The sequence below is a fragment of the Vigna unguiculata genome, chromosome 1 (genome assembly GCF_004118075.2).
Source record: "Vigna unguiculata cultivar IT97K-499-35 chromosome 1, ASM411807v1, whole genome shotgun sequence".
NCBI classification, from domain to species: domain Eukaryota; kingdom Viridiplantae; phylum Streptophyta; class Magnoliopsida; order Fabales; family Fabaceae; genus Vigna; species Vigna unguiculata.
In genome coordinates, this window is record NC_040279.1 from 39,824,660 (window position 1) to 39,839,436 (window position 14,777).

General features: G+C 32.0%; 3 protein-coding genes across 4 annotated transcripts; all 3 read right to left on the minus strand.

Moving 5' to 3' along the window:
• Positions 1–453: 453 nt before the first annotated feature.
• LOC114163079 (WUSCHEL-related homeobox 5-like) lies at positions 454–1,508 on the minus strand. 2 transcript variants are annotated; one of them, XM_028047162.1, is made up of 2 exons: positions 905–1,508; positions 454–812 (listed from the first exon to the last, which is right to left on the minus strand). In XM_028047162.1, the coding sequence occupies exons 1-2, from the start codon at positions 1,233–1,235 to the stop codon at positions 610–612; spliced, it is 534 nt and encodes a 177-aa protein (XP_027902963.1). In that variant the 5' UTR covers positions 1,236–1,508; the 3' UTR covers positions 454–609. The 2 variants fall into 2 exon arrangements, with proteins under 2 accessions (XP_027902963.1, XP_027902955.1); XM_028047154.1 differs by having other exon boundaries at positions 454–815.
• Positions 1,509–7,286: 5,778 nt separating this feature from the next.
• LOC114177233 (eukaryotic translation initiation factor 3 subunit F) lies at positions 7,287–11,074 on the minus strand. Its single transcript, XM_028062540.1, has 6 exons — positions 10,709–11,074; positions 9,471–9,550; positions 8,941–9,170; positions 8,022–8,143; positions 7,838–7,951; positions 7,287–7,682 (listed from the first exon to the last, which is right to left on the minus strand). Exons 1-6 carry the CDS (start codon positions 10,937–10,939, stop codon positions 7,593–7,595), a joined length of 867 nt encoding a protein of 288 aa, XP_027918341.1. The 5' UTR covers positions 10,940–11,074; the 3' UTR covers positions 7,287–7,592.
• A 1,960-nt stretch (positions 11,075–13,034) lies between these two features.
• On the minus strand, positions 13,035–14,526 carry LOC114163635 (probable aquaporin PIP-type 7a). Its single transcript, XM_028047939.1, has 4 exons — positions 14,120–14,526; positions 13,738–14,036; positions 13,483–13,623; positions 13,035–13,393 (listed from the first exon to the last, which is right to left on the minus strand). The coding sequence occupies exons 1-4, from the start codon at positions 14,454–14,456 to the stop codon at positions 13,301–13,303; spliced, it is 870 nt and encodes a 289-aa protein (XP_027903740.1). The 5' UTR covers positions 14,457–14,526; the 3' UTR covers positions 13,035–13,300.
• Between the last annotated feature and the right edge of the window lie 251 nt (positions 14,527–14,777).

Genomic DNA, 14,777 nt, shown 5'->3' on the forward strand with positions numbered 1-14,777 from the left:
TCGTAGCATTAAATATTACCCTTTTTAATAAAAATTGTACACTTTTAAATTTTTTAGATGATATATTGCATGCGAAACAGGGCAATATATATCACGGTCTTCTGAAATTATTGTAGGTCATCTTAAACACTACAGTGTTTTGAATTAGTTTTATATGATAAATCAATGTCATTCCCATCGTGACAACATTTTGTATCATTTATTACACACATTTGAGTGTATAAGATTCATGATATTCAAGATAGGAGCAGACCCGAGGCATGACTCATTTATAACCATATAGTAAAATTATTATTGGTATCCTTTAAGCATTCCAAGGTGACATCTCTCATGAGGATGCGAGTTATTAGAGAATCCCAAGCATTGAAGATATCAAAGGATAATCCAACAGAGTATACTCAAAAAAACAAAAAAAAAAACACCAACATGAACGAACATGCAGAGAAGAATGTCCAAGCATTTCCAATATTTAACTAGGTAAATATTAATATCAAGATACAACTTTTTTTTAACATTTCATAATGCATTTCCTTTATTGTAAACCTAATAACAATTTATCAAAGAAAACCCTCCTCTTTTCTAAGCACCACCCCGAAAAGATTCCCATGTTCACATAAAACTCAAGCGAAGATCTAATGGTGGATGGTTCATTTGTTCCTCCTCCGTGTACGAAAACATTGTATTATCCCTGCAGTCACTTGCATGAACCTTCGTACTCTTTGATTCTGATTCACCAAAAGAGTTCAGGGGGAATAGTTGAAGAGTCTCAGTCACTTTCTCAGCCTCAGAAACGTCATAAAGCTGAGTAAAATCTGCTAAAAGAAACAGATCAAATTACACATTAGATCAACAACCAAGCAAGTTGTGTTGTGTTTGGCGTTTGAAAAAAGATTGTGGCACTTACTTTGCGTGAAAAAATTCATGGAGATGGAGTTTTCAGTACGAATCACATCCTTATCAACCTTGCGACGCTTTTGTCTTTCCCTGGCCTTATGGTTCTGAAACCAATAGAAAACGTTTTTGCTCTCAATCTTACCATAAAAACTGAGCTGGTTAGAGATCTTTTGAATCTGATCAGTGCTTGGGGTGCGGAGTCCAGAACTGAACAGTTGAGTCAGAACCTTAGCCTGCTCAGTTGTGGGATTCCAACGCCCACACTTGGTGCCAGTGGCACTAACTCTATTACCACCAACATTTTCACCTCTAAAACAAAAATCTGACATGCCCTCTTCCATATAATTTCACTACCAGAAGCCTCTCAAAGATTCTGTGCCTCTGAACACAAAACTTTACCTCTGAGCTTCTGAACCATAAAGATCTCAGTCCGTGTGCATTTATAATACCATGACTCAATAATCTAGAGCCAAAATCTGACCTTTTCCTCTTGGTTTTTTGTATTGCTTCTGGGGCATTACAGATCAAACATTATGTTTTATAACTCATATTGTCTTATTGAATTTAGGAAATATGAGACTAATGAACAACACTGAGCAACATATGTACTTTGGTTTAGCCTAGTTTTTTGTGCTAATAAAGAAGTGGAAAAGATAAAGACATGCGCAAAAGCAGCCACTATTCAACGTTTTGGTCCGGGGCAGAAAACATGTATGTTTCATTTGTGGTGATTAAACTATTACGTAGTTTGTGCTATGGAAACATAATTAAATGTTTTCCATTTCTCGTGCTAATCTGCTTAGACACAATACTGAGTTTTTTCGTTAAAGAGAACAATTGTTGCTAAGTTTGTACTATTATAATATATGTATAAAGTGGTCGTTATGTGTCTTTGTGTAATTTTCAATGCTTTATGTTTCACCAATTATACTCATGAGATTAATCCAATTCCATGAAGACGTGTGAGTTAAGCCAAAATTTGATTTTAAAAGAAGTGGTTGTCTGCTAAAGTTCATAAAGAATGGTCTAAAGTAGTTTGATATCTAAGTGTGAAGGAGGGGCAAAGGGAAGTGAAAGTCAAAGTTGCATATTGTTTGATCTCTTTTGGACTATTGTGATCAGAGTAAAGACTGACACAGATACGAGTTAGGTTGACTAGTTTTCATGGAAAACTTCTTTTTAAGATGTGAAAACATTCACTAGAGACAACAGAGTCACCCAATTGATTGATTTTAGAGGAACAATTCAAGACCTACAAAAAGGAGAGTAACTTGGCTTTTCTTATGTCACTTTCTCTTGTCTTTTGTACTTGTCTTTCAAACAGGGACTCAAACTTCTTTTCCTTCTTCGTTTGGTCCAATTTAATCGGCTATTATGTATAATAGCTTTTAAGCCTAGGAAATAGGGATACATACATGTGTGATGAAAATTGAAATATTCTTGAGATTTATGCAGTAGTAATACGTGTCCTTCTATGACATTGCATTGCAAAAAAAAAAAAACACACTAAGCACCGGTAAAAATGATGTGAATTTATCCATACAAGTGTTATTCCACATCACAGATAGAGCAATAAAAATGCATTTTAATATCAAAGAAGGTATATACGGAAAAGACAAAACATTAAATAAGCTATTAACAAATTCTAATTATATAAAATATAAAGCAGAGTACGATGAAATAGCAGTAGTAACATGCATTACTACAGTTTGGTAGTGAAGAAGGAGTGAGGGCACTTCCTACAATTCCCGAGAATGTGTGTTCAATTCACGAGTAACATTTTGTCTGTTCATAGTTGGCAACAAGGGCTTTGGCTACTCTAACTTGTAGGATTTTTGGACTCAAGTTGTTAACCCGTCCTCGAATGTTAGGCACTAGTTATTTGTCATACACAAAAATACCTCATCGAGCAGCTAAGAAGTCTTTCCCAGAGTCAACCACACGGCATTTAAGAAGGTTAAGTGTTTCAAGTGCTTCGTTCCAATACAATCAAATCTCATTGAGTAAAATTCTATTATTTTTTGGATGAAATAAAGTGATAAAAAGGAAAATTACACAAAAAGTAATTAATCAGTTTTTCTGACAAATAAGTCATCATTGTAATTATTAAATACTTCATTATAATAAAATGGTTAGTAAACTTCTAAATGCCTCTGTTCACAATTTCTTGAAGAAAATGTTAAACAAAATTTATAGTTGATCCATGTATTTTTAAATAATTATGATAATGGTCTATAATAAAAGACAAGATTTAACATTTATCCACCTACGCATAATATACGTACTTTGTTTGTGGCCGATGAATAAAATATAGTTTCGTAAACCGAAGATTAATATATTGTGTAAATGAGAACTATTAACCCAATTATATAAAAGTTCACGTAGATAATTTAGATAGCATGAGGAATAAAATTAATTTTCAGTTAAACTTGATGAACGAAAAATATGGTTAACCGTTCAAATAAAAATCGTATTTATTTAGAAAATCAAGGACCAAATAGACCACCAATACTCATTTCAATTATTAAATTGGTTGTTTATATGAATATTTGATCCTATTACTCCCACGTTGAGACTAAAATACTGTCTCTTATGGAAGTCTAAAGGCGAAGGGTTTAGAATAAAAATTAGTAGCGTGAAATGTGAATGCTGGACGTCTTTTGTATCAGCCGTGTCTTTTATACTTTCTTGTCTCCACTTTTCTCAATGCTTTTCTACAATCACTATCCTACCAATTAACACAAAACACTGCCTCTTTCACATTTCTTTATTCAATTTAAATAAAAATGTAATTTCATTATATATATATATATATATATATATATATATATATATATATGAAAAATCAATGTCTTTAGAGTCATACGGCATCAAACGGTGTTAGGAAAAGCGCACATTCTATCAAAACGTGCGTGTGAACAGTGACCCCGATTAATGTTCATATTCTTAGCAACACTGCAAATCAATAAAGTTAGGTTAAATTTGAAAAAAAAAAGAATATGAAAGTAGACAAACTAATAGGGATAGGACAAAATGATGTCACAACTTGTTTTAAACGAAAGAGATGTTTGGAAGAAAATGGAGTCGGTTCCAATGAGTAACAACAATTTGCAATTATGTATGTGAACAGTGTAGAGGCTCTTAATTTATTGATGGGAAGAAATCCAATGAGTGTTGAGTATGTAGTCGTACAAATCCCGGAAGAGAAACTATATGCCCTCAATACCGTAGTCGTTTGCTTGCATTTTCCCGACCAAATAGGCCCTCAAATTCTAACCTAGGATTCTCCGATCTATGTATCTGTAAATGACAGTGACGCCGAGAAAATTTTTATTTGGTGCAGAGATAGGGACTTATCTAGTTTTTTTGGGAATAAAAATAGGAGTGAGGGAAAACTAGTTAATACTGATTGAAAATCAGCATTTCCCAAGCAAATTGATTTACACCGAAGCGATACCAATCCAGGTAGAATGATTGACTTTGTAATCCTTAACAGATCATTAATTTACTAAGGATGAAAGGAAAGGAAATGCTAAATTAACAATGCACACACTTAATTACTGTAATGGCGATATATTGCCTTCGTCCAAACTTTAAACATCACATTTTTGGGTCGAAAATAAACTCGTGCCCGTGGGTATCACCCGAACCCGTCCCCGTTTTGACGGGGAATCCCCGCTTTGACTGAGTATGGGTATGGGTATGGATAATACCCGAAATTTTCAACTGGGGATGGGATATATATATACCCGCCCAAATACCCGTCCCCGCTTAAATTACTAAACTATTTATAATTTATTAAATAATCTAAAAAATATATATAAATAAATAATATATTTACACATAAAATAAAATATAATATAATATAATATAATATAATATAATATAATATAGTATATATACATATAAATAAAATATACTTTTATATATATATATATATATTTACACATATACATGTAATATAATATAATATAATATAATATAATATACATATAATATATATACATAATAATATAATATAATATATATAATATATACGTATAAAACAAATTAATCATTTAACTAGTAAGATCTTTTATAAACAAATTTATAACATTACAAATTTATAAAAATTTAAAAAAAAAAAAAATATATATATATATATATATATATATATATAAAAGCATAAAATATCTACGCATATACATATAATATATATACATAATAATATAATATATATTATTATATTTATATTATTATATAATATAATATATACTTAAAATAAATACATATCTATAAATATATATATATATATATATATATATATATATATATAAACATAAGATATCCACACATATAATATATAATATAATATAATATAATATATATAAATAATTATATATATATATATATATATATATATATATATATATATATATATATATATATATATATAAACATAAACATAAGATATCCACACATATAATATATATATACATAGTAATATAATATATAATATAATATAATATATAATATAATATAATATAATATAATATATATATATATATATATATATATATATATATAACATATTTCTCATTCTCTTTGTTTTTTGTTATATAACATATTGGCAATTGCTTCAGTTTTAGATCCAAGGTACAAGATGGACATGTTAGAATATTATTTTTATAAATTGTATGGTAATGATTTTGATCTGAAACTTAGTAGGATTCGTCAAATGTGCTATAATTTGGTTTTGGAATATCAATCAAAAAAGAATGAAACTTCTTCTTATAGAGCTACATCATTGGAGTTGGGAAAGGATGTTGATAATTATGCGAATGAATTTTTAGAGTTTATGGCAAAAAAGAAAAAATCTAGAACTACAGTTATGAAAACAGAGTTGGATTATTACTTGGAAGAAGATAATTTTCCGGTTACACAAGAATTTGATATCCTATCATGGTGGAAAACAAATGGGTTAAAGTTTCCAACCCTTTAAGCAATTGCAATGGATGTTTTAGCTATTCCAATAACAACTGTAGCTTCTGAATCTGCTTTTAGTACTGGTGGTCAGATATTAACTTCTCACCGTAGTCGACTTCATCATATTACTATAGAGGCTTTGATGTGTACAAGAAGTTGGATATGGAACTCAAACCATCTAGGTAAGTTACTCAAATTTATTAATATTTTTTGTTAGTATTTTTTGTGAATTCTCATCTAATATTCTACATTTGGTGTTTGTAGGTGTTAAAAAATTAAAAGGAAAAGATGTTCTCATGAGTGAAAATGAATCTGATGAAGAAGGTACATTATATTCTAGTAATTAAAATTTTCAATTTCAATTATTATATCATATCTAATTTTTCATTTTTTTTCTATGTGTAGGTGGATCGAATGCAAATGAAACCACTGATCATTTGTAAAATTAATAAATATTTTGGTTATTATAAAATTTTAGTAATGTGTAATTTTTTAGCTTTTATATAATTATTTGAATTTTATTTAGTTGTTATTTGATACTTTAATTTGAGATTTATACTATTATAATATTTTTCTTAATATTTGACATCATGAAAATCAAAAAGAGTATGTTATTTTAATATTGAATATTTTGATAGTATCATGATTCCGTTGGTGTGATTTTTAAATTTTTTTTATAAAAAATATTTAATTGATATATGGAACAATAAAAAAATGGGTATGGGTATGAGTATAAGAAAATACCCGTTACCCGGTGGGGATGGGTCAAAAGTTGTATACCCGTTGGGTTTGAGGATGGGGATGAATTTTTATTATGGGGATGGGATCATGATACCCGTACCCGCCCCGTTGCCATCCCTACACAGTAGCTATTAAAAAACAAATAATAAAAAAATAGAAATAAAAGAGAAAATCATTTAAACTGCATGCTGTCGGCAAAAAAGTATAAAATAATTACATTTCAAAGGAAAATGCATCTATGGCTTCTTCCCCCTAATTGAAATAGAGCAATCTGTCCTTTAAAATATAATAAGAATATAATATAGCAATGTAAAAGTTTTAACATTATAAATACCAGGATCATTATATGACTTATAGGAATAACAAATTTATAATATAAAAATAGTCTTTAATTAAATTACTAATAGTAGGCATAATATGATTATTGTAAAATTTGAGCAGTCAAATTCAAATTACTAGGTATAGATAAATTATTTTTAAAAATAAGACAACTTTTCAAAAACACAGCAGGCTATTTGCTTGACAATTAACGTCGATTTAAAATTACATCGAAATGTTCCAACTGCCGCCATTCAGGCAATAACTAGTTAATTGAGTATTACTTGTATCATTTGACACAAAAAAGCTCTATGAAATCTCCATTTTTCAATCTAATAAAAAACCAAAAATTAAAACAAAAACTGTTATTTAACTTGTAAACGAAAGATATCATTTTGTCGAGCTTTATCCAATCGCACGAAGAAATAAATTGGCAATAGAGGGAAGCCATTCACTCATATTACATTAAATTAACAAGAGAAAGCTACACAGCATACCTGCTATTCCAAGACAACTTAACTATGCTAGAGGAGCACAAAATATTAAAAAATCATAAAAAGCAAAGTAAAGGTGAAGTATAAAACGCTGCTGACATTCTAAGTTTCTGGAAATATGACATAATGATAAGAAAACTATCGGGAAAATTTATCTTCCATGTCAAAGAGGCGAAAGAATCACAGAATCTGGGCAGCTGTGTTCAACTTCTCGGCCAAGCTAAGCTGCGTTCTGGTGATGCTAGATAAATATAGCAAAAGCAAGTGATCCTGAAACGGATGAAACACTCGTGTCAGCACAACAAAGCTATGAAGGGCAAGTTCATTATCCAAACAAAATAACAAATGTTCAATTGCGTAACACAGTTTTCATAAGAACTAAAATATGAAATCCTAAGTAAACCACTAAAACATCAAAATCTTACCTGCAAGCTATCATTCACAAGCTTATCAAAAACTCGAGGAGAAACTTTAGGAAGAGAACCTACAGCATCTGATATAAATCTCCCGATTTTGTTGTCTGGTGCAACTCGCCCTTCCTGTGATGAAAAATTATTTAATACGATCTAATTAGGACAAGAGGAGAGATTAAAGATGTCAATACCATACCACAACATCGTCAACATATTTGTAGATATCATCAATCAAGACTAGGAGATGTTGCATTGATGCTTCCATCCCTTCTAAATCTGAAGGAATTTTGTCAACTGCAGTTGCCTTGAGCATATCAACTGGAATTACCAGAACAAACACAAAATCAGCTATAATCATTCAAAATAAAGAAATTGCCAATATTAGAGAATAGACATCAGAAAAACCAATCATAACAATAAAATCTTAACGACCTTTCTTCTATACGATGAATATAAACATTTGAACAGCCTAATCCATCATAACAATGAACTTTCATCCAAGTGAACGACCAAAAACACATGACATTTAAAAGGGGGCATTAAAGGACCCACAATCCATACCCTAAAAGGCTAAACCAGAGAAAACAGTTCGTAAATTTTTCATTCTTAAAGACATCCCAGGTGGAAAGAGATCTCAGTTTCAAGACTCGATGAAGTACAACGAAATTTCCTCCAGTGAAACTAGAGGTGTTCAAATTAAAGGAGGATACCTAGACTAAACAATGACTCTAGACTTAAAGTATGCCAAAAAAAATTACTTCATCAAAAGCTAAACAATGAAGATGAAGCAAGTCAGAGAGTATGTGCATATTAGATTACATCCTTTTTGCAGAATGCAATGCGTGACTTTATTACATAATTACAAGCTAAAACAGTTTCAAAATACTACATATCAAGCAATATTTTTCTAATAGAACTCGCAGAAAACATGTTACTGATTAAGAGAAAAAAATTTAAATTTTTTGTTTCAAATGCATCCATGGAAGTAAGCACGTAAACTTCATTAAATATATTAATACATAAATAAGAAAGAAGAGCAAACTGTGAGAGGGGGAGAAGAATGGAAAAAGGAAAGAGAGAGGGTGATTGAAAAGACAGGTCCAAGAATTACTTACATCCAATTCGCTCAGCTTCAACCATACGAAGATCTAATGGGATTTCTTGAAACTGAGCAGCAATTTGACGTTCTCCAAGGGATAAATTATTAGACACATATGCTTTAATGGTACCACCTCCATTTGTAAATCCAGTATCAACAGTCAAATGGATGGGATTTTGTACTTCTCGAGAATAAAACTCGTGGATTAATGCACTACCACCAGTTACTCCAAGACCAGTAGAATACCTGAATAAATAGCCAAAGTTTAGCATATCTTTCTCTCTTCAAGAAGAAAGATAAATGGACACAGGAACCCATCACTAAATCTCCCCAGAGGAAACATTTATTTTTTCCACTAGAATGCAACAAAACCAACTTTATTTACAAGGTAAATACAAAGGAAAAAAATTGCAGATGCCCTCTACCCAAAGTAAACATCATTTAACCTAGGCAATATGGATTTCAAAGTACTCTTGGCCACCACTTCATTCAGAATACTAATATGATAACCAAAAACAATTAAGTTTTACACATAATAGGAATTACCATCCAACTATGATTTCTTTTGGATTCACTTTTTGGTGGGATATTAACATATTGTGATGGTACTCTATATCCAGAGCAACCTGTTGATAAAAGAAGTAAAATAATCAGAACATATTTGAGTAAGAATAAAAAGACCCCCTGCATCCAGAAGAGAGACAACTAAAAAGACAACAGCAAAAGCTCAATAACAGAAACAATGGTAAATTTTAACTATGCAACTCTTTTATAGGCTTTAAATATTAGTGTCAGCTATACAGGAACCAAATACCATAATTTTAACGTAATATTAAAAAGGCCAACCTTTCACTTTCTTGAAGAAATCCATGCAGTACACTCAATATTCTTGACTCAGAACTAATAACCTCAACATCCTTGTCATGGATAAAAAATAAACCGATACGCAATAAATCAAACAAATACATCTTCTACTGTAAGAGGCTCTCAGCCAAATTTCACCTAGCCATAGGATAAGCATGCTATTATTTTAATAGGCTGAAACCAACTTTCTTTCAATAAAAAAATGGACATCCTCTCACTTCCTTCCCGTTAGAGTTTCAGAATGCGAACAAGACTACTAAATAATGTAAGACAAGAAAACTCAATTACTGGTTCAATTTATAACTTACTGCATGAGCCTTAAACTATGTTTGAATATCTATCAATAATGAATAAATTGGAAGGGAACAGAGAGCAGTTAAAAGTTGCAAGTAGTATGCAACGATAACAATAACAGAAATCACCAATAAAAGCTTGGGTCCTTCTCGGAATGCATAAACTTTCTACCATAACTCCGTGGGTCAATATTTTCTTGGCATTGGCCAATTCATAGAAGTTCTTATCTGACTTCGCCAAAAGTTTATTTTAATTTGGGAATAAGGTGACTTTCTCTTACAGCTTTCTTTTCCCAAACCTATAAATACTTATTGAGAAGTTTATACACATAATGCCTAAATATTAAAGAAACAGCAATGAGAAAACATATAACCCATGGTCTATCCAATGCGAGAAACATATTGGAGCATACATGAACCTAAATGCAAATCCAAATCAAAACATAAACTACACTAAATATATAAATAAAACTAAAAAAATACAAATGTAACACCGAGTTTCTTAGATCCAGATGCGGAACTAAATTCCTCATGTATAGAAGGCAACATAGCATGAGCAGGTACCAAATTTATATCCTAATTATTGATGATAATATAAATAATGATAAAAAAAAATAAGCAAAGGACCTGCTCAATAGACTCGTTGTGAGGAACAGCATAGGAATTGCGAATATCTACGGTTCCATCGGGAAGGACGGATCCGAGTAGGGTTCCGATGACGCGGTCGGCTTGGTCAGGACGCCGAACATAGCAATCGCAGATGTTGAAGATAACGAGAGGGTGAACCTTCGCGGTGAAACTTTGAGAAGATGAAGATGATGAAGAAAATTGTAACACTGTGCGATCGCTCGACGCCATGTTCGGGGATTCGACTCTGCACCTTCACTACTCACTGCACCGAACAAGGCGTGCGAACACAACACAACACAAGCACCCTAATCTGGAGCTAGGGTTTTACAAATGGGCTCGTCAATATTCAGGTTTTGGTCAATAGGCTGGTCAATAATCACAATTCCCTCTTTTTTTTTTCCTTATATTTTAGTTCAGAAAAGTAAGCCCAAAAGGCCCAATAAAGACAAGCCACTTACTTACACTATGTTCTTTTTGAATAAAAATAAAAAATTCTGTAAATCACAAATATAATATTCAACCCAATGATAATTTTCTTTTAGCTAGCTTTAAATTTTATTAAATTTAAAATATTATTCAAATTATAAAAATCATCTATCAGACATTTTAAAGTGACATTGATAAACTTAAATATTTATTTAAAAAAATTTAAATAAAAAATTATTAAATTTTAAAAGATTTTAATATTTTTATTTTAATTCTTACTAAAAAAAATTCTTAAATATTTAAATTTTTATGTTTTTTGATTGAGTATTTATGATTATATTTTATCATTAAGTACGGTAATTTGATTGTTAATTTGCATAATAATTATTTAGGTGTCTTAGTGTAAACAAAACTAAATAAATAGTTAATAAATTTTAAAATGTTCATAAATTTAAATATTTTGAATTGATTGAGTTTGTTAAATAAAATTTATTCTAGTATCCGAATAATTTTTATTAATATTAAGTCTTAAATAGGTTATGAAAAATTAAAAGATTTATGTTTACAATTTTCCAGCTTGTATTAGCTGTTGTTATTCTTTATTATAAGAAAAATACTTTTTTACATAGGTGACAATTCCTTTTTAAAAATATTTTGTCTATTAAATAATTAATTTTTATATTTTTAAAAGAAAAAGATACCAAAAGATAAAAGTTTAAATACTATTTTGGTCACATGATGTGATACTATTCACATTATGACTGGTTGTGTTTTGTTCAAATAAATTCATATTTTAGTTAAATTGGTTCAATTTAATCTCATCCTCCATTTCACAATCGTTCACCATTGTTACCACCATTGTCGCTGCCTGGATCAATATAAGAAGGGTATATATTTTTGTGTTGATTTTTGTTTGTGGGTTGTCAGGTTTACTCTCATATCTTTTTCATAGATGTTATGAACCTCTCATTCACGATTTCTTTTATTTCGAGATGTTTTAAGGTGGTTTGGATTTGTGATTCCCATGGCTGTGGATTTCAAGTGACTTCAAATTTAAAGCTTAAAGGTTTTTGTGTCAACTTTTTATGTTTAATTTTCTTAAGGAATGGAGTGACTCTTAAATAAGAAGAATTTAAGGCCGAATAGTTGTGATGATAGTGGTGATGACACTGGTGAAGGGTCATGAAGTGGAGGATGTGACTAAATTGAACTAATTTAACTAAAATATGGACTAAATTGAACAAATTTAACTAAAATAGGAACTTATATTTGAACAAAACACAATCAATCATAATGTGAACAATGTCCTGTCATGTGAACAATAACGCTATGTACACTTTGTCATTATCAATTTAAATGACAATAACGAAAAGACGAAATTGAACATAATTTAACAAATCAAAAACCAAATTAAACGAAAAAAAGAGAGACCAGATTGAATATATTGACCAAACAAATGGATCAAAATAATATTTAAACCAAAGATAAAATGGTGATATAAAATAATGATGTAAAAGTGTGATTAAAAATGTGTTAAAGTTGAAAATAATAGTTCACTTATTATAAGATCATGAAAAACCGTGAGAGAAATGCTAAGAGTAAGACGATCGATTGATTTGAGAAAAGTATAACTTTTTGCTCCTAAAGCATTTTTACTTTTAAATGTACTAACAACTCAAGTATAGCAACATGATGAGAATGATGAGGTGATACTTTTGCTAATCAATTTTTAATTACGTGTGGTGTGGTTTATGAATTAAGGCTGCTGGTGTAAGTTATATATAGGCATCGTCACCCAGCCACTTTAAGAATGCAATAATACTAGTCTGCATAATTCACTATCAAATTTGGGCATATACTCATTTAAAGATTCCAAACCAAGAGGGACAAAAAAACATTCTCAAGATAAAAGAAGTTGTTTTTTATTTGATAAGCAATTACAGCACACATCCCTCATGCTCATCTTCCAACTTAAAAGTAGAGGAAAACTGGCCAATCACCCAACACATCCACTCCCTACTCATTACAACATCACATTCTTTACATACAAATTACAAGGTTTAAGAAGAGTAAAAAGGAAAATAACAGATAACAAAATAAAACTAGACCACAAACTTTGCTTGGTTTGGGTCTTTTACCCAGCGATCACAAACTTTTATCCCATCAGTTGGATTTGAAGGGAATGGCTCTGATTACGACTTGGTGGTACAGAGCCGCAAGAGCGGCTCCAACGAAGGGTCCAACCCAGAAAATCCACTGTGCAACAAAAAATGCAAAAAGATTAGAAGAATGCATTACCTCACTAACTTGGTTCCTGAAATTTAAAGAGAAAGATATTAACATACGTGATCATCCCAGCCAAGGTCTTTGTTGAAGATGATGGCAGCACCGAGACTTCGTGCAGGGTTGATACCGGTGCCAGTGATAGGGATGGTGGCCAAGTGCACCAAGAACACAGCGAACCCAATGGGCAAGGGTGCCAAAATCTGTTCATTCCATGAATATCATTAACACGTGTAGTATTTCGTTTTTTGGTAAAATGTTTATTATGTATTTATCTAATTTTTCTTTTTCATGAATAATAAAAGGAGGGCACATACAGGAACGTGTGAGTCTCTAGCGTTACGCTTGGCATCAGTGGCTGAGAAAACGGTGTAGACAAGAATGAAGGTGCCAACAATCTCAGCACCGAGTCCATCACCTTTGGTGTAACCAGGGGCAACGAAGTTGGCACCACCGTTGTGTTGGCCGAAGAAGGTTTTTCCCTCGAAACCTTTGACCACACCAGCACCAACAATAGCACCCAGAACCTGCATCACCATGTAGAACAGTGCCCTGGTCAACGACAATTTCCTCGCCAAGAAGAGTCCGAATGTCACAGCCGGGTTTATGTGTCCCCCTGCATCATCACACACCAACACATTTATTAATTTAATATATATAATTATAAGAGTTATGTATAAGAGGTGGTGTAGTTTTGACCTGAGATTCCAGCGGTGCAGTAAACGAGAGCGAAGATCATACCACCGAAGGCCCAAGCAATGCCTTGAATGCCAACGGTTGCGCACTTGGAAGCGGACCTATTGACACCCATGACGGTTAAGATGGTTATGTAGAGAAAAAGAAAAGTAGCTACAAACTCGGCTATTCCGGCACGGTAGAAGGACCAAGAAGTGAGTTCAGAGGGTTCGAATAGTGGAGCCGCCGGAGGCTCCTGGTAGTCCTTTCCGTCGTCTTGGCTCTGAGCCGCAGTCCCAATGGGTTGCCTCTCTGAGAATTTGTTCGCTCCCAGTGAAACATCTTGCTCCTTTCCCTCCATTTTTTGGCTCACTCTATCTCTCTCTCACACTCTTTTACTCCAACTTGTGTGGTGATGATGATGATGTGTTCTGTGGGGATTATTTATATGCACTGAGTGTAAAGATGGATGATAAAAGAAAATCAGAAATTGAGGGTGAGTGGGGTGGCTCGTGGGGCCTAGTGATGTTGTGATTTCTTATCTTTTTGGCCGTCCAATCCTTTCAATTCATGAATTGGTTTGAAGGAGACTTTGTTGGAAGACTATGATCGGAGCAACAGACAATGGTAGCGTCCTTGCTGGCACGCCTCTAACCACGCACTTCATGGCCCACCGTGCCAT